General features: G+C 44.8%; 1 protein-coding gene across 1 annotated transcript in view; it reads right to left on the bottom strand.

Moving 5' to 3' along the window:
* UBE2F (ubiquitin conjugating enzyme E2 F (putative)) overlaps nucleotides 1-14640 on the bottom strand; it is a 39912-nt gene extending 25272 nt beyond the window's left edge. The window contains exons 1-4 of the mRNA XM_066636943.1: nucleotides 14545-14640; nucleotides 11519-11652; nucleotides 5595-5624; nucleotides 2194-2259 (exon numbers count right to left, since the gene is read on the bottom strand). Of these exons, the coding sequence (XP_066493040.1) occupies nucleotides 2194-2259; nucleotides 5595-5624; nucleotides 11519-11636 (214 nt within the window). The 5' untranslated portion in view covers nucleotides 11637-11652; nucleotides 14545-14640. The remainder of the gene's footprint in view (nucleotides 1-2193; nucleotides 2260-5594; nucleotides 5625-11518; nucleotides 11653-14544) is intronic.
* Between the last annotated feature and the right edge of the window lie 4231 nt (nucleotides 14641-18871).

Below are 18871 nucleotides of genomic sequence, written 5' to 3'. Positions count from 1 at the left end.
GATTCAGGAACGCTGCTGGAGGCTGCAGGAAGTGTGGGGAGCCCAGCGCAGCCCTCCAAAGGTTTCCCCAAGGCATGGAATCTTGAAACAGCGATTGCAAAGCACCTCCTGTTTGCCCTTCCCCCACTGCTCTTCAGAAAGAGGTTCATCTAAAATTTCTTCAAATCTATTCTGTTTCTATTTTCTGTATTTAACCAATGTACAGAGAAAAAAGGATCCAAACAAAATCTAAATCAAGATTTTTGTGATAAACAAATGTCATTGATATTTCTGATCTTTAACAATGCCATAGAGCAGTGGTTCCCAAACTGTGGGTTAGGACCCACTGGTGGGTTGCAACCTGATTTTTGGTGGGTTGCCAAAGTGTAGTCAGATAATTTCCTCAAGCCTTGAGGCCATTGAAAAATCAGAAATGGGAACTGCTAATCACACTGCAAAGAGCTCAGCTCCTGCAGTATTCAAGATAGCTGCTAACTGCCTGGCAAGTAGCTGAGCTTCTACAGTTTGCAAGCATGTTTAAGTAGAGAGATAAAGTTTGACAGTCTTTTTTCTGGTTATGATTACTTATAAATAAAATATTTCTTTCTAGATCTCCTTTTTTAAGAGTCTGGTAAATCCCAGGTGGGTCCCAATAGAGTGTCATTTTAAAAATTGGGTCCTGGTGTTAAAGAGTTTGGGAACCACTGTAAGAGTACAGAGATGTCAAACTCAATTCATACAGTGGGTCAAACAGTATTCGTTGTGCCTGCTTAGATTCGAAACTGATGTTATTAAGAAGGAAATGATATCATTAAGCAAGTGATGACCAGAAATAAGCACTTTTTTCTCACCTAGGAACTCATTAGCTACATATGATCAAGATATGCATATTTTGTCTTCTGTCATATTTTCAGGCTATGGAAGAGGCCCAATTATCATGCAGGCTGTTCTTTCAGCAGTGCTGGAAGAGCCCAATTATCATGCAATCTGGGTAAAAAGCTTCTGCTGACTTTCCTTATGTTTGATTCCCCTGATCCAGTGGCTACATCTATATGATAACAAGTATTATTATTATTAACTGTATTTATATACCACTTTTCAACAAAAGTTCACAAAGCGGTTTACAGAGAAAAATCAAATAACTAAATGGCTCCCTGTCCCAAAAGGGCTCACAATCTAAAAAGATGCAAATGAATATCAGCAGACAACCACTAGAACAGACACTGCTGGGGTGAGGTGGGCCAGTTACTCTCCCCCTGCTAAAAAAAGGAGCACCCACTTGAAAAAGTGCCTCTTACCCAATTAGCAGGTATCCCTATTTATCACTACTGGTGAAAAAATACTTTTTTTTAGATTCTTTAGATGAAAGCGCTATTGCAGAATGTAATAGATTAAATAAAAGCACTATTCAGATAAAGCAACTAAGTTGATAGGATAGCAAATGTTCAAGTTACATAAAATTTTTTCAAACAAATTGAACATTTATTGAGTTAATAGAGTACCATCTGAAATTATGGATTCTATCTAACTCAGAACCCATATGGCAACACTATATGCTAAAACCTCCTATGTAATACCTCCTATGACACTGGGGATATGTTCCTGAAAACAGAGTGCTGTGTGAATCAGCATTATAGGAGGCAATTATAACAATATTCTAATGTAGATGGGGTCACAGTGCTGTATCACAATAGTGCATTAAATAGCAATCACAGTAGTGCATTAAGTTGGAACCTGCTATGTAACGACCGCTGCTGCCATCACTCCACTTATATGGCAGCAGTGGAAGATAACTGGAGAAGCTACTCCCAGAAGGATGAGCCAGATTGTGACCTATTCTTGGAAACTATAGGCTTCTTTCTAAGGAAGCGTCTAGACTGCCTTGCACGTTGTTTCCTGTCCTGAAGCATGTTCTGGTAGCAAGTGATTTGCCCTGTGCCAACCAGAATACATAGTTTTCATTGGCATAGCACTAGTCAGACTACACAGCTTCTGTTGGCAAAATGCACGGTATAGATAGCTGTACATTCCTACACCAAATGGTTTGGTTTACTCATTTGGTTTACCAAATGAATGGTTTACTTTAAGTCTGTAAAATACTATTTAGTAAGAGAAATTCAATTCTGAAAGAAGGGTATGTGCATGCTTATATAAATACTAGGCTCACTTAAAGTTAATATCATAGTTTTCAAGATATACATCTTAAAATATTACCTGGGTTTACTGTTAGGTGAAAGTAATGAAGTTTATTTGGATCAGGAAAGTTCACTTCACATGTACCTGAAATAAATAAAATATAAGAAAATTAACTGAAATACAGTTAAGAACATAAGAACAGCCCCACTGGATCAGGCCATAGGCCCATCTAGTCCAGCTTCCTGTATCTCACAGCGGCCCACCAAATGCCCCAGGGAGCACACCAGATAACAAGAGACCTCATCCTGGTGCCCTCCCTTGCATCTGGCATTCTGACATAACCCATTTCTAAAATCAGGAGGTTGCGCATACACATCATGGCTTGTACCCCATAATGGATTTTTCCTCCAGAAACTCGTCCAATCCTTTTAAAGGCGTCTAGGCTAGACGCCAGCACCACATCCTGTGGCAAGGAGTTCCACAGACCGACCACATGTTGAGTAAAGAAATATTTTCTTTTGTCTGTCCTAACCCGCCCAACACTCAATTTTAGTGGATGTCCCCTGGTTCTGGTATTATGTGAGAGTGTAAAGAGAATCTCCCTATCCACTCTGTCCATTCCCTGCATAATTTTGTATGTCTCAATCATGTCCCCCCTCAAGCGTCTCTTCTCTAGGCTAAAGAGACCCATAAGGAAGGTGCCCCAGCCCTGTAATCATCTTAGTCGCTCTCTTTTGCACCTTTTCCATTTCCACTATGTCTTTTTTGAGATGCGGCGACCAGAACTGGACACAATACTCCAGGTGTGGCCTTACCATAGATTTGTACAACGGCATTATAATACTAGCCGTTTTGTTCTCAATACCCTTCCTAATGATCCCAAGCATAGAATTGGCCTTCTTCACTGCCGCCGCACATTGGGTCGATACTTTCATCGACCTGTCCACCACCACCCCAAGATCTCTCTCCTGATCTGTCACAGACAGCTCAGAACCCATCAGCCTATATCTAAAGTTTTGATTTTTTGCCCCAATGTGCATGACTTTACACTTACTGACATTGAAGCGCATCTGCCATTTTGCTGCCCATTCTGCCAGTCTGGAGAGATCCTTCTGGAGCTCCTCACAATCACTTCTGGTCTTTACCACTCGGAAAAGTTTGGTGTCGTCTGCAAACTTAGCCACTTCACTGCTCAACCCTGTCTCCAGGTCATTTATGAAGAGGTTGAAAAGCACCAGTCCCAGGACAGATCCTTGGGGCACACCGTTTTTCACCTCTCTCCATTGTGAAAATTGCCCATTGACACCCACTCTCTGCTTCCTGGCCTCCAACCAGTTCTCAATCCACGAGAGGACCTGTCCTCTAATTCCCTGACTGTGGAGTTTTTTCAGTAGCCTTTGGTGAGGGACCGTGTCAAACGCCTTCTGAAAGTCCAGATATATAATGTCCACGGGTTCTCCCGCATCCACATGCCTGTTGACCTTTTCAAAGAATTCTATAAGGTTCGTGAGGCAAGACTTACCCTTACAGAAGCCATGCTGACTCTCCCTCAGCAAGGCCTGTTCGTCTATGTGTTTTGAGATCCTATCTTTGATGAGGCATTCCACCATCTTACCCGGTATGGATGTTAGGCTGACCGGCCTATAGTTTCCCGGGTCCCCCCTCTTTCCCTTTTTAAAAATAGGCGTGACATTTGCTATCCTCCAATCTTCTGGCACCGTGGCCGTTTTGAGGGACAAGTTGCATACCTTAGTCAAGAGATCTGCAACTTCATTCTTCAATTCCTTAATAACCCTTGGGTGGATGCCATCAGGGCCCGGTGACTTATTGATCTTTAATTTATCAATGAGGTCTGAAACATCTCTTTTAACCTCTATCTGACTTAACTCCTCGGTCAGGAGGGGCCGTTCGGGCAGCGGTATCTGCCCGAGGTCTTCTGCCGTGAAGACAGATGCAAAGAACTCATTTAATTTCTTTGCCATCTCTAAGTCTCCTTTTATCTCCCCTTTCCCTCCCTCACCATCCTGAGGGCCAACCGCTTCTCTGGCGGGTTTCCTGCTTCTAACATATTTGAAGAAGCTTTTATTATTCCCCTTAATGTTGCTGGCCATGCGTTCCTCATAGTCTCTCTTGGCCTCCCCTATCACCTTCTTACATTTCTTTTGCCACAGTTTATGTTCCTTTTTATTCTCCTCATTAGGGCAAGACTTCCATTTACGGAAGGAAGCTTCCTTGCCCTTCACAGCCTCTCTAACTTGGCTGGTTAGCCATGCGGGCACCCTCCTGGATTTAGTGGAACCCTTCTTTCTTTGCAGTATACACCTCTGCTGGGACTCTATTACTGTTGTTTTAAGCAGCCTCCATGCACTCTGGAGAGATTGGACTCTTTTTACCCTCCCTTTCAACCTCCTTCTAACCAGCCTCCTCATTTGAGGGAAGTCCGCCCGTCGGAAGTCAAGGGTTTTTGTTAGAGATTTGCCTGGTATTCTTCCCCCAACGTGCACGTCAAAACGGATTGCAGCATGATCACTCTTCCCCAATGGCTCAGTAACATTTACATTTCTAACCAGGTCCTGCGTACTGCACAATATTAAATCCAGAGTCACCTGTCCTCTGGTGGGCTCCGTGACTAGCTGATCTAAGCCACAGTCATTTAGCACGTCAAGAAATCCGGTTTCCTTATCGTGACCAGAACACAAATTGACCCAGTCAATTAAGTTTCTTTCTAAACAAAACAGAATCTATTACTGATGAAGTCTTTTTTGTCAAACTAACCTTTTCAAGTATTGGTTCTATTCAGTCTCTCATAAAGCTTATTATTGCTTATGAATAGAGATGAGTGAAAACAGTTTTTTTTCCTGAGATTACTGTGTTTTTCAAAGTTAGAAGTAGCAGGGTTATGTGTTTTTATTCCAAGGGTGCATTTTTATACATTTTAATTATAAACTATGATTGCTTTAAAAGTGTATCAGATAAGTAATATAGGTGGTATAGTATCAGCAGATGCAGTCACAAACATGTAGAGATGCTACAGAATGGTTTTATTTTTTCACATATTTTGCAGATTTCAAGTTTTTTTTTTTTACACACAAAAATGAAGAAATGCAGAAATTTTTTATTTCATTATCACAAAAACAAAAACAATCCACCTCTGCTCATGAAGCATTGTACCGCAATAGCACAGCATTTCCCAAACTGGGAATATGGGACCCACCCGTGGGTCATGACCCAATTTTTGATGGTTTGCAAACCTGACAGGCAGATTAGGCCATGTGCATCAAGGGTTAAACAAGTTGCTACTTGGGGGGGGGGCAATTATAGCTACAACCCTTGGCATTTATAAATCAGGCAGCAGCCTCCAGTGGCCTCTAATTTTGGGAACCACTGCATTAGCAAATGATGCCTCAATCCGAATGCCATGTACTACATGCAATATAAGTTCATTACATTCCTCAAAAAAAGATAAATGCTCTACTTACAAGGTAAATTTACTTCAAGTTCTGCAACTTCTGTTAAAAATGAAATAAAGAGAATATTAACAATCCCTTTTAATTTCATATGAAAGAAAACAGAATAAGGATACAGGGAAGCTTTCTACAGTAGCCAATATAAAAGGCACTCATGATTGCTGTTTGGTATCCCTATCTGGATATCTTTGTATTTTAGTTTTTGTGGCCCTCTGATTCGGGTTCAAGCTATCTTTCACAAGTTCGACTCAAATCTGTAGAGCCTTTACGTTGGCCAGGTTTAATATCATGCCTACGGATGTGCTAAGAGGAAAGTTTAATAGGTCATTGGAGAGTTCCCAGTCATAGTCTTGTGATCTAACTTTAATTGAGTCTTTGACCCATGTGGCACTCAATATACTGATCTACATCATCAATTCCTACTCCCATTTCTGGAGAACTTTCAAGGATTGGATACTGACACTGTTTGTTATTTGTTGGATGGGAGAAATGAGTGCTGCTCATTTCATGTTGCGAGATATTTGTTCTCAGTGTTGCCAAGAGGTACATTTTTATGTATTTCTGCTCCCCTGCATAGTGGCCTTGAACAATGAGTGGTTTCTACCTTGGTTGTTTTATTCCTCTGTTTACTGTAAGCTTTTATGCTGATATTGCTGTCATTTATTGGAAATTGTTTATGCTAATAAAAGGTTAGTAATTATAGTTATAAAAGCCATTTACCCAGCTGAACCAAAAGCAACCATCAACTGATAAACCTTATACAGACATGCCCCAGAATCCGCAGGGGTTCTGTTCTGAACCCCCCCCCCCGCAGTTAAGCAAAACCACTGATACCCGGGAACACCACCCACCCACCCTCTGGAGCTGAGGAGAGCTCTTTGAAGGGTCTTCTGAGCCCAACAGAGACAACGTGTATCCGTCTGTGGCCTTTGCCAGGTTCAGAATGACGAATAGAGCAAAAAATGAGCAAAAAAATAGAGCAAAAAATGAATAGAGCAAAAAACTTTTTGAAACTAAATTGTTTTGCTCTATTTTTCACTCTGAGCCTAGCAGAGGACATGGGCACAGCCTCTGCTGTGTTCAAAAGGCCCTCTGGAGAGGTCCCCTTGGCTCCAGAGAGGGTGGACGTGAGGGTGTGGGTGGCCCCCGTGGACCAAATCTGCAGATAAGTGAAATTGACTGCAAAATGGAAACAAGAAGCACTCACAGTAAGTAAGACATGACTGAAAAGAACACAACACTGATTATAGAGTTCAAAGAGCTTAGTAGTTCCTTTCAGCCCACTGCCTCACTTCCTACAAGTGCTTCCTGCTTCCATTTTGCAATCAGCAAAGAGCCAGCAAGATCCAGGAACAGTGACAGGAAGGTCGCAAACACCAGCAGATAATTTGTGCAAAGGGGATTTTGGAACTGCAGATAATTGAAACTGCATACACTAGATCTGCAGATATGGGGGGAAGCCTGTACACCAGTGGTTTTCAGACTGGGGCGTTGCGACGCCCCAGCCTGAGGGCCCCCGAACTCTTTCCCCTTAAGGGGTGGGGGCAGCCTGGAGGCAGCAGCACAATCCCCAGAATTGCATCGCTCAAGGGAGCTGCAGGGGCTTGGGTGCACTTACCGGAGCCTCCTGCAGCCTCCCGGGGGTGTGGGGAGCCTGCGCAACCTTCTGCAGGGCTCCCCAGGTGAGGGAAAGTGAAATGATTGCACCCCGCTCCACTAAACCAGAAGTGGGGCGCAATCGCTCCACTTTCTCTTCTGACAGGGCTGCAGGAACTGGGATGCACTCATCAGTTCCTGCAGCAGCGTCCTGGGGGTGCGGGGAGCCCCACGCGAGCACCTACAGGGCTCCCCAGGTTAGGGAAAGTGAAAGTGGAACGATTGCGCCCTACTCCCAGTTTAGCGGAGCGGGGTGTGATCACTCTGCTTTCATTTTCCCTGACCTGGAGAGCCCTGCAGGTGCTCGTGCGGGGCTCCCCACACCCACAGGACGCTGCTGCAAGGACTGGTGAGTGCACCCCAGTCCCTGCAGCCCCCTGAGCAACACGATCCTGGGGATCACACCGCTGTCTTGCCCCTGCCCCCAATGCCTCCTCCCCACCTCTGCAAAGACTTACTGCGGGTTTCAAACTCCCTGAGAGTTTGAAAACCGCAGCTGTGCACCATTCCCACCACTTGTACTCTTTCAGCTCATTACTACTATTGTTCCTGCATGCCTAGGTGAAGATGTATAATTACACTAAGGTATAATTACACTACCACACTTTAATGTTCTGCCAGAAAGAGCTAAGTGGGACTGTCTCCTTTTCTTTCTATCACACTAATTCAGGCTCTTTCCCTTTCTTTCTACAGAGGTAAATGTACAGAAACACCTACTGTTAGAAGTCCTATGCTTGCTGGTGCCTGCTGGAGTAGCGGCACCAAAATGGCTACCGCTGTATCCAGTGGGTGTCAGGCAGCCACCGGGAGTCTCCTCAGGGGAAGCAGATTTTCATCCCCTTCCCGAGCAAAGACCCAACAATGGATCTCCTTGCAACTGTGACGGCTATTTTGCCATTGCAGACATGAGAGCCTCCATGTCAGGCCTTCTGGCCCCAACAAGGAGTTCAGGATCTGGTGAAACAAGGCTCCGCCAGTCCCAACCCCCCTCCCACCCCAGTTCCTTCCCCTGCCCCGCCTTTGTTCTGCCTTTGTTCCACCCACCCTTGCCCCCCCCCCAGAGGCTGCACTGCTACCAGGTCGTCTTACTTACCCCCATTGGCAGTGCATCCTCCTCCTGATGGCAGTGGGCCTGGCACCTGACTGGTGCTCCCTACACTTTGTGTGCCATAAATGTGCTTTACGGCACATTTACAACACCCAGCACTGGAACTAGGGTTCTGTGCCAGCACTAGGCAAGTATAGGATTGGGCCTGAATTAGTTGTGAGAGAAAGAAAGACAATGAAGGAGCTGACAACAGAGTAAGCAGACATAAGGAAAGAAAACCAGAGAAGAGACAGGTGGAGGGAGCCACAAGTGTATGGAAGAGGGAAAGATTGAGGGAGAACTAAATTAAGGCAAACATGAACAGAGTTGGAGAGAAAGAAATGCTCAAATGGAGTGGATTTCCTATAGCTCACCTTCCCTTAATCTTCTCCTCTCCCATAAGGTTGAAAAAATACTGCAGGATCCCTGAATGAGGGGAGAGAGGCTGAAGCAGGGATGCAGAGCAGGAGCAACAACACACACTGTTACTAGCAGATTGCAGCAGCAACTTTCACAGAATTATCCTCACCATTCTGCTGTGCTGTGACCTCCATGGGAGACACATGTGTAATCTGCTGCCAGCAGTGAACGTGAGCTTAGTACAGATGCGGCAGCAATTCTAAAACTGCCTTCTGAGAGTCAGGCCAGGTAAATGTTAGGCACTTCAGTGAATGCTCTAGTCACCATAGTGATCTGGCACCTGGAGTTTGATGGCCCCTCCATAGATTGTGTTCTCTCAATTGGGGTACAGCACTGACTAAATCAGAGTCAGTAGCAGAGGGTGCATTCTCAAGTTACTAAATATATTTAGTCAAATAGTTTCTAATGCATTCTTTGAAATGCTCATTTTTCAGGGTGGGTTTCATAAACAAGTAGTATGCAAATAAAGAGCGGTGGGGCAATAATAAATTCAGAACTTCCCTGGTTCAAATATCAGCTCCACCACTAAGCACTACATATGGAGTGCTTAGCACATTCAAAAAGCATTATAAAAAATTCCAACTATTACTATTATCTCAGCAGAGATGAGCACCACAGCAGGTACAGGGGGGGCCCATATCCACTGATCCCATATCACTGGTTTCACTTAACCAGATTGGATCAGTGCCCACCCAAGTGCCCACTGGGTTCCCCTTACCTCTGAAGGCTCTTCTGAGACCCTCAGAGGATGTGCTTGACCTCTGCAGAGGACGTGCTTGACAGCCGCTGCAGGCCTCAGAATGGCCAAAAAGGCAAAAAAAAGTCCTTACAATAAAACTGGAAGTGACATTTTTAATGCCTTACAAGGCATTAGGAGGCCTGGGGAAGCCCAGCGGCCCTGAGAAGTCCAGCCCCCTTTGCCTCTGGAGGGTGGTGGGTGTCCCCTCATATCCAGGGATTTGGGTTCCAGAATGGAATCCCTGTGGATATGGGGACAGGTCTGTAGCTACACCTTTAGAAGTATACAGGTTTTAAGAGCCTGGAGAAATAAAAAGGACTTAGTGGTGCTTAAAATACATCAAAGTCTTGATGTTGACATGAACCTCCCAGGTCAGAACATTACACAAGCAAGACACCACAACTAGCAAGGCCTCTTCTCTAGTCACCTAGCCACTGAGGGGAGGGAACCCAGGTAAGTAACTGACTGAAATCCTATGCACGTTTCCTCAGAAATAATTCCTCTTCTGTTCAATACTCCTATTTCATGTCTATGCTTGCAGCCTTAGAGAAAAATCTCAGCAAGGCAGGTTTACTTGGTTATAGATCAAGCATTGGCTATAGGGATTTTTTTTAAATGAGTACAGTCAAAATACGGTATAAATCATGAGGAAGAACAACCATCTTACAAAGCTCAGAATGACCAGTCTATGGCTTTCATGTTTCTTTTCTCTTTATTGGTTGGCGACCTTCAGTCTCGAAAGTCCATGTTATAAGCCTACAGCACCCAGTATTCCCTATTATTATGAGCAATATCTATGGACTGCATTTCAACAAAATATTCAAAGTGCAAAGTACATAGCAAAATGAAGTAAGTATCCACTGAACTGTCCTGGATGCAGTTTTCCATGAGACAGACCAGTAATTCACAATGGAAGATAAATTCCATTTTCTAGGAATTTCTACTTTTATGAATCTGTGTAGCACAGATTTGGTATGCATGTTCCTCCGAGAGGTGGAAGACCTAGAACATTTTGGGGAAAATGCAGCTCTTTCTCCTTTGAAGTTTTTCCCATTTTTCCAATGGAAAAATAAAAAAAAAATTTTGGGGGGGGGGAAGTAAGACCACCATTATGTAATGTGACATACTTATTCTTTCAGAAAGATGAATGGCATGTTTTTTAAAGTAATGTTTTCGAATAATATTACAACAAACACTGCTGTAAAATCTCCAGAATCAACATTCAAAGGTAGTGATGTTGCAATACCACCATTGCCATTACATTTATCTGAACTACTAAAGAATTTCAGATTCTTCTGTCTTTCGTATCAAATGTAACAGTGATGAATGTTTGAAGATAAACGCATATAAACAAGGAACAAGTTCGTGCAAACTGAGAATACTGTTTTACATAAATAAGAAACAATCATGCACAAGCTGAGAATATTAAACTTCCATGCTCTGAAGTTCAAAGTGAAAGCTCAGAATCTGAATCTATGGGTTGCTTTTACAGGTACTTGTTTTCCAGTGTCTGTCAGCTTCTGCTCACTAACTTTTCAGAGAGCATCCAGATGTCACAATGGTCAGATTGTTGCAGTCGCCTTTTCTGTGTTTGATTTGTGTGTGTATGTTGTAATAAAAGTAAAATTGCTGCACCATTAAGGCTTTTCAGGGTTCCTATTCCTTCAAGCACATCTGCTTTACATGCTTTCTAAATGTTTCCTAGTTTATTGTTTCTTGTCAATTCTGCATGAGGGATAAGTAATCGCTCCTGAAACAGTTTCTCAAAATTGCCCCAAGTGCCATTTTCTATTCCTGGGTGGGAAACTGCTTTAATTATCAATCTTCTATTATAGTGAAATAGCCCTATTTTGCTATAAAAGAAAAACTAAGTAAGTATTTACATTACACAGAACTTAAGGCAGGCACCTTGACTTCCTATTTCCATGCTTTGGAATGCACAAGTGAGTTCGAAAACACCTTAAACCTACCCGGGAACCGTTTGTTTTACTTTGGGGGAAGAACAATGATAGTTTAAATATAAAGTGGTATTACCTTTAACAAGCAACTTATCTCTAACAGACACTCTCCGATTTGAATCGGAAGCTGGGTTGGATGCACGGGGCCCCTTGACACCATCATCCCGTTTCAGTTTGCTTGCCAGTGTTAGCATTACTGCTATCTTCAGTCTAAAACACAGATGTTGAAATAAAATGAATCACTCCATCCTGGGTGCTAGCTGTCTTTTCCCCCCTGAATGCAAGGATCAATTACACAAAAGCGTTTTCTGATAACTTTTATCTATAATAACATGCTCAATTCATGGGAACTCTCTTTCCAGAAAACTGCCTTATACAGTAGTATTAGATTATTGGTTCACTGAGCCCCTTTTTGAATATGCCAATTGCTACAACCCCTCTGAAGTTTCAAGCATTGGTCTTACTCAAGTCTCCAACTGATGTTCAATATTTTCTACACTGACTCTGAGAGGCAAAGTATATGTTCTATCACCGCTCCTTGTAATCAGTCACAGTCTTTATGGGCATTGTTGTCAAATATACATAGCAGCAAGGGTAGGACCAATAACACAATGTTGCTGTGCTAGTTGCCACTTATGACCCTCAATGCTCTGTTCAGGACTTGGGAGGGGGAATGCAAGGCAAGAAAAAAATAACACTTTTCTTTCCAACTCTCTCGGGTTGCTGGGCTAGCAAGTATACAGGGTCAGGACAGGGGCTAAATATCAGCTCTAAACCTGAGCATTTTATGACTGTCTAACAGAAATGGAGGTGATGGTTCTGGAGAGTTGGAAACAGAAACAGGTCTTTTTCCCCCTTTTATTCCTCCTGAAAGAGTCTGGTAAGCTGCAGGGAGGGGAAATTTTTAGCCTCCAAGCACACATCTCCTCAATCCTAATTCCTGCTTCTCCGGGATACTTACTATATCATGGGGTCTAAACAGCCAAATTCTTCTTTCTCCTATCTTCCATTTTCCTGAGTGGAAATGTACACCCTAACAATCTCTGCTTTAACTGCTCTCAAAGAGACACCAACAGCCCAATCTAATATGTCTACTTAGAAGTAAGGTCAATGGGGCTTACTCCCAAGTAAGCATGATAGGACTGAAGCATTAATTGTTCTGCCAGACTTCAGGATTCCTTTAGACCAGTGATTTTCAACCACTGTGTTAGGCACACTGGTGCACCACAAATGGTCTGCAGGTGTGCCCTGGGAGTTTGGGGGCAGGGTCATTTCTTTGTATGACCATTGTGGGATTGAGCTTCATCAATCATTGAACTGATGATGTTCCTTGACAATTTTAGCACCTTATTAGTATGCTGCAAGATGAAAAAGGTTGAAAAATCACTGCTTTAGACCCTTTTTCTTTCCTCCATCAGTGCAGAATGGAGAACTGCCCATTAGCACATTCAATGCAGCATTTCCCCTAAATACCCTCCAAAGAACATACCAGCAATCAAGACAAAGTTCCCCCACTCTGGACAATGAAAACAAGTTTTCTTATCTCTGTTCCGTCCACAAGTTCAGAAAACTCACAGCACCGTCTTATGGGGGGGGGGGAGAATTCGCTGCTAAAGGATGCAGTGATGACCATTTTAAAAGAGGTCAGAAAATTCATGGATATGACTGTTAAATGACTGTTTGCCTTAAATGGAGCTTCCAGGATACTTCATAACAGCAGTTTTTAATCTTTTCCATCTCATGGCACACTGACAAAGTGCCAGAATTGTCAAGGCACACTATCAGTTTTTCAACCATTGACAAGGCACACCATACCCCTGGTAAGGAGCTCAAATCCCCCAATTGCCCTACTAATAAGTGACCCTCCCCAAAGTCCTGTAGCACACCTGTGACCCATCTGCAGTACACCTGTGTGCCACAGTAAAATGGTTGAAAATGGCTGCTTCAGAGGTTTAGGGAACAGCAAGATAGAGATGTTGATTTCATATCCTGTTTCAACTTCCCTGGAGGTATCCAGTTGGCCATTTTTGGAAACAGGGCACTGGATCAGACGGACCCACTTTGGGGGAAAAATAAGATTAAGAACCAAATCAGGCCAGGGTCCACCTGGTTTCCCCACAGTGGCCAGCCAGATGCCTCTAGAAACCCCAAAAGTAGAAGGTAACAGCCCCAGGGACATGTGATGGGTGGGGAGGCAGGTGAGGCAGAGCCTCCCCACTGGAGTCCTTTGAAAAGCGCTGTCACAGTGGGAGGTGTGCAAGAACTCTCAACCCATGCACTTATGAGACATATGGAAGCACTCCAGGGAAAACAGAAGATTAAGAACCAAATCAGACCATCCAGTTTCCCCACAGTGGCCAGCGAGATGCCTCCACTAACCCCACATGTAGAGACCGAAGGCAACAGCCCCAGGGACATGCAGTGGGTGGGGAGGCAGATGGGACGGAGCCTCCCACTGGAGTCCTTCAAAAATTGCCACTGCCGTGGAAGGTACGCAAGCATTCTCAACCTGCGTGCTTGCACACCTCCCACTGAAGCGGCGCTTCTCGAAGGACTTCAGTGGGGAGGCTCTGCCTCACCTGCCTCCCCACCCACCGCACACCCCTGAACAGCCCATCCCTGCTAACTCACCAACAACTACCACCACTCGGCAGGTAGACTGCCCTGGCCATGGAGGCTCCATTTAGCGATCACACCTCACCCCCACTGACTGACTGACCAGTGGCCCCTAACCTAGATCTGTGTGAAGCCCCCTTAAGCCAGTGGTCAGCCACAGTCTGGGCCCCTCCCCACAGTGCCTGGCAGCCATTCCCCTACAGTGAGCCAGGGGTGGCTGAGGCTCACCCCAAACTCACCCAGATTTGGGCAGGGGCAGTGACTGGGGTTGCATCCTAGGTCTTGCCCACAGCCAAAGAGGCAGCACCACAGCCAAGGAGGAAGAGACAGAGGCGGGGGGTGGTGGAGACAGCCAGGGGGCACGGCGGGGGGGGAAGGAAGAGCCTCTTGCTCAGCCAGGGAAGGAGGGGGAACATACGGGGCTTCCATAGTGGGCGCAGGGGCTCCAAGGGGCGGGGCGACAATGCCCCTCCCCCCACCGCTCACCTGGAGACACCGTCAAGGCGAAGGCCCCGCACAGGAAGCCAGAACCATCCCCGGTGGGCTCCGGCCGCTTCCCCTCCTCCCGCCAGCAGCCCCTCCTCCCCTTGCCGGAAGTGACGAGAAGGGGCGGGACGACAAACTTTTATTGAGTCGCGGCCAGAGGGAGGCAGGGAATGGTCTGCGCAGGCGCGGGAGGAGCTACAGCCAATGGCCGCGGAGGGAAGGGAACGTTCCATTCTACTCGCAGGGGGAGCGGAGCAGGGGACATTGAGCGGGTGGAGGGGGGCAGGTGAGGCAGAGCCTCCCCTGCAGTCCTTCCAAAAGCAGTGAAGCGCGCAAGCACTCACAAGCCACACAGAAGGAGAGAGCAGAGCGGGGGTGGGCGGGAGGCAGGTGAGGCAGAGCCTCCCACTGGAGTCCTTTGAAAAGTGATGCTGCTCTGTGAGGCACCCAAGCACCCACAAGCCATGTGCAATGAGACAGCAGAGCAGGGAAGTGGGTGGGGGGCAGGTGAGGCAGAGCCTCCCCACTGGAGTCCTTTGAAAAGTGCCTACCCCAGCAGTGGCACTTTTCAAAGGACTCCAGTGGGGAGGCTCTGCCTCACCTGCCCATCCACCCACCACACATCCCTGGAACAGAGTGGTAGTCTGGGGTTTTGGAATTGGTGGCCTTCATTTTTTCCTCCCTCCCTCCCTCCCTCCCTCTGCTGGAAGTGGGAGCTGCACATAGAAACCAGTGTAGAAATCTAGGATGCTGGTGTACAAAAAAGAAACAAGGGGTACCCGCAAAGACACCGGTGTTCCAGCTCTTTCACACGTGACTCTTGTTTCCTATTAAAAAAATTGATTCCCCTGTTTAAATGTTGAAAAGTGTCCTACACCTGCGTGCAGATGAATTCAACCTGCTCAACATGCATTTAGAAGGAGAGGCATAAGAGGCAGGAATGTTACTAGAATGGCCTTTGCAGCAACCCAAGGCAGACTTTTGTATGGGATTAAGGCTGCAATCCTATCCATGCCTACCTGGGAGTAAACCCCATTGACTATAATGAGACTTATTCCTAGGTAGACATGCATAGACTTGAGCTGTAAGGCTTCAATTCTATCCACACTTTCTTGAGAGTAAGCCTCATTGTCTATCATGAGACTTGCTTCTGAGTAGACATGCATAGGATTGGGCTCGAAGTCATGCTCTGAGGCCACACTTTCTTGAGAGTAAGCCCCATTGTAATGCGACTTACTTCTTAGTAGACATGCTTAGGATTGGGCTCTTAAGCTCCAACAGTATGCACTTACATGGAAGTAAATCCTGTTGAACAGAAGGGGTCTTACTCCTGAGTAAAGCAGGCATAGGATTGGGCTGTGTGGCTGCAATCCTGTAAGTATTTTCATGGGAGTAAATTCCATTAAGCATAATAGGACTTACTTGTGAATAGACATGCATAGGATTGGGCTGAAACTTTTGTAAACTATTGCATTCTCTTTCCTGCTTCAGCCCTTCCCTCCCTGTCCCGTTGCACCAGTATGAGTGTAACAGATCCCATTGAAACTGGTACTTCAGAGCTGTTTTTTAAATGTTGAAAGAAATGAAAACAAAGCACGTTTTTCATACGAAATAAAAACTGAACCGAAAGTCCAAACTTTGCTGGTATCATATGCTCTGGCATGGGGTCTCTCTGCTGCTCAATCCCACATTGCATTAAATCCTGCATTTCTGGAGACTTGAGTAGCTCTCATTGACTCCTTAGGAGAGAGGTGCAGTGCAATTCCATGCAGGTTGATTTGGAAGTAACAGCACAATCCTACATGTGTCTACTCAAAGTCAGTTCCATTTATTTCAGTGGGGCTTACTCCCAGGTAAGTGTGGATAGGCTTGCCACCTAAGGGCTCAATCCTAACCAACTTTCCAGCTCTGATTTAATGGCATTGCAGCTCTGAGATAAGGAAACAAACATTCCCTTATCTTGAGGAGGCCTCTGTGACTGCCCCCAATTGCAGGATGCTGCACATGTCCCATTAGCAAAGCTATGTCAGAGCTGAAAAGTAGGTTAGGATTTGGACCTAAGTCTCATTGTGTTTGATGGAGGTCCTTTGAAGAGACTCAGATTACAGCCTTAATGGCTTTTCCCATGAAAATCCGCAGTTCTCCTCTACCCAGAAGGTGTCAGTCTCGCCCTTTTCTGTCTCTGTGGCTGCTCATCACTGACACACTTAAAGAGAAACTCGCACCCTGCCTCTGCTTGCTTGTTTTCCCCAAGGCAGGAGAGAAAGTGCCATGGGGGAAAAGAGTTGTTGAGAGATGTGAAAGTTCCCTGTTCTCTCTTTGAACTATGCAGTCTACTTTTTTTTTCCCCTAGTGCCTTGCTGCAGCCTATCTTCAGTTGTAGAGCAGTTGCTGTAGAGAGCTTTTGGGAGCTAGGAAACAAAATGAAGAGAAAGTTCAGCTTGCTAAATTTGTCTTATGAAGTGGAAGCGAATTGCCTCCATGCTCAAAGGCAGCATGCAGGTGCTGGAACAACAGCAGGTGAGGACTTTTGCCCTCCTGCCCTGTTTGCTTGGGAGATATTCCAGTGCATTTGGCAGGCCACTGTTGGGAAAAGAATGCTGGATTGGATGGATCAGTCTGATCCAGCAAGGTTAGTGGCAAGGCAAGGTTTGTACATGCAACAGAATGAGATGGTATACCAAGCAGTAGCTCTTCAGGCCACCAATAGAAAGCTTTGGGAATGCTCCCTCCCTGCCCTTAGTCATCTCTGTTCAGATAGAAAGTAGCAGATCAGAGAGACGTTCTGGTTTATGACTTGCTGTGCTAATTTTCCTTTTGCAACAAGTGTTTAACGTAAAGGAGCAATTAAATAAAATTATTTTTCTTCCATCCATCTTTCTTCCACCAGTTCATTCTGCTGCATGTACAGCTGCCAGCTTCTCAAAGACAAAGTGCTGGTACCTGACTTGCCGATGTTTCAGCCAGCTACTGTATGCTTGCTGCATCACTGTACTTGTAACAACAGGTTGATGTTTGCAGACATGCCCCAGTATGGATAGGAGTGTGCTAGCAAGTTCCTCCTTCGTGCCAATGCACTCTGCAGCTCTAACCCACTTTCTGCAAGTACAAGAAGTGGTTTGTCTCCCCTTCAGGCCCATGCTGTTCTCAGGAAGAGCAGGGTGGAGCTGTAGAACACATCAGCACAGTGCCCACAGACATTCTGTAATAATATCTACAGGTACAGAACTGAAGTTCTTTCAATGCTGTGAAACTACCCATTGATTTCTGCACATGAAGCTACTGTTAAACAAGCCAAGCTCATTCTAGGGTCAGTTGGTGACCTTCATGTTCTTCTAAAAAAAGCTGGGACTGTGCCCTTCACAGTGGCCATAGGATAGCAGTTACCTATTGGGGCTGAAAGGTGGGATAAAAATATTCAAAATTAATAATAATAAATGTTATAATGAATTCCAATAATCAATTAGGCTGTGTAAAGTATACTTTGTCCTCAAGCCTATCACCAATCTGCTTCATTAACTGACCCCAAGTTCTAATATTGTGGAGAAAATGTACGTCTACTTTCTCCACATAATTTTATGAAGCCTAATCAGGCTCAGTTGTCTTTTTAACTAATCTAAAAAGCTTCAAGTGCTTTAGGGGGGCATGTGGTCCAACCTGCTGATGGTTTGTCCGGCCCATTCTCCACTTTGTTATATCCTTTTTGAGACAGGGCAACCTAAACTGCAAAAAGAATCTCATCACAGATTTATATATTTATAAAAGCATCAAGATACCTGGTATTTTACTATTTCCTATTAATTCCTAACGTGGAACTTTGCCTTTTCCCTGTGGTTCTGATTGATGGTCACCATGAGTAGGAACTACAGGTGGGACCTCAGTATCCACTGATTTGACTCACCACTGATATTGGGATCCACCTTTAAATGCTTTGTAACAAGGAAAAAAACACTGAAATTCTATTTCCTACAATCACACTGTTAAATAATTATAATTTCACTATATTAGATTCCATTATTCACCCTATCTAGTGGCTGAATGCAATATGTCATCTATACAATGCATTCAGGGACATGATGGAGGAGCAGGAAACCTGGAAGTGGGTCTTTAAAGCTATTTTCCCACTGATTTGGTATCCACTAATTTTTTTATCCACTGGGAGTTCCAGAACGGAACCCAGTGGATGAGGCATGATCTGTACCTCATTATATGGGGAGGGGGGAGGTTTCCTTTTTATACAAACAAGTATCTGACTTATTCCATTTGACTTTCTGGCATTAACCACAGTGCTGGGATGGTTTGTGAACTGGCTGTCTTACATTTCAGT

The sequence above is a fragment of the Tiliqua scincoides genome, chromosome 1 (assembly GCF_035046505.1).
Source record: "Tiliqua scincoides isolate rTilSci1 chromosome 1, rTilSci1.hap2, whole genome shotgun sequence".
Lineage (NCBI taxonomy): Eukaryota > Metazoa > Chordata > Lepidosauria > Squamata > Scincidae > Tiliqua > Tiliqua scincoides.
Note: the sequence above shows the minus strand (reverse complement) of the source record. Positions and strands in the feature narration are given on the sequence as shown.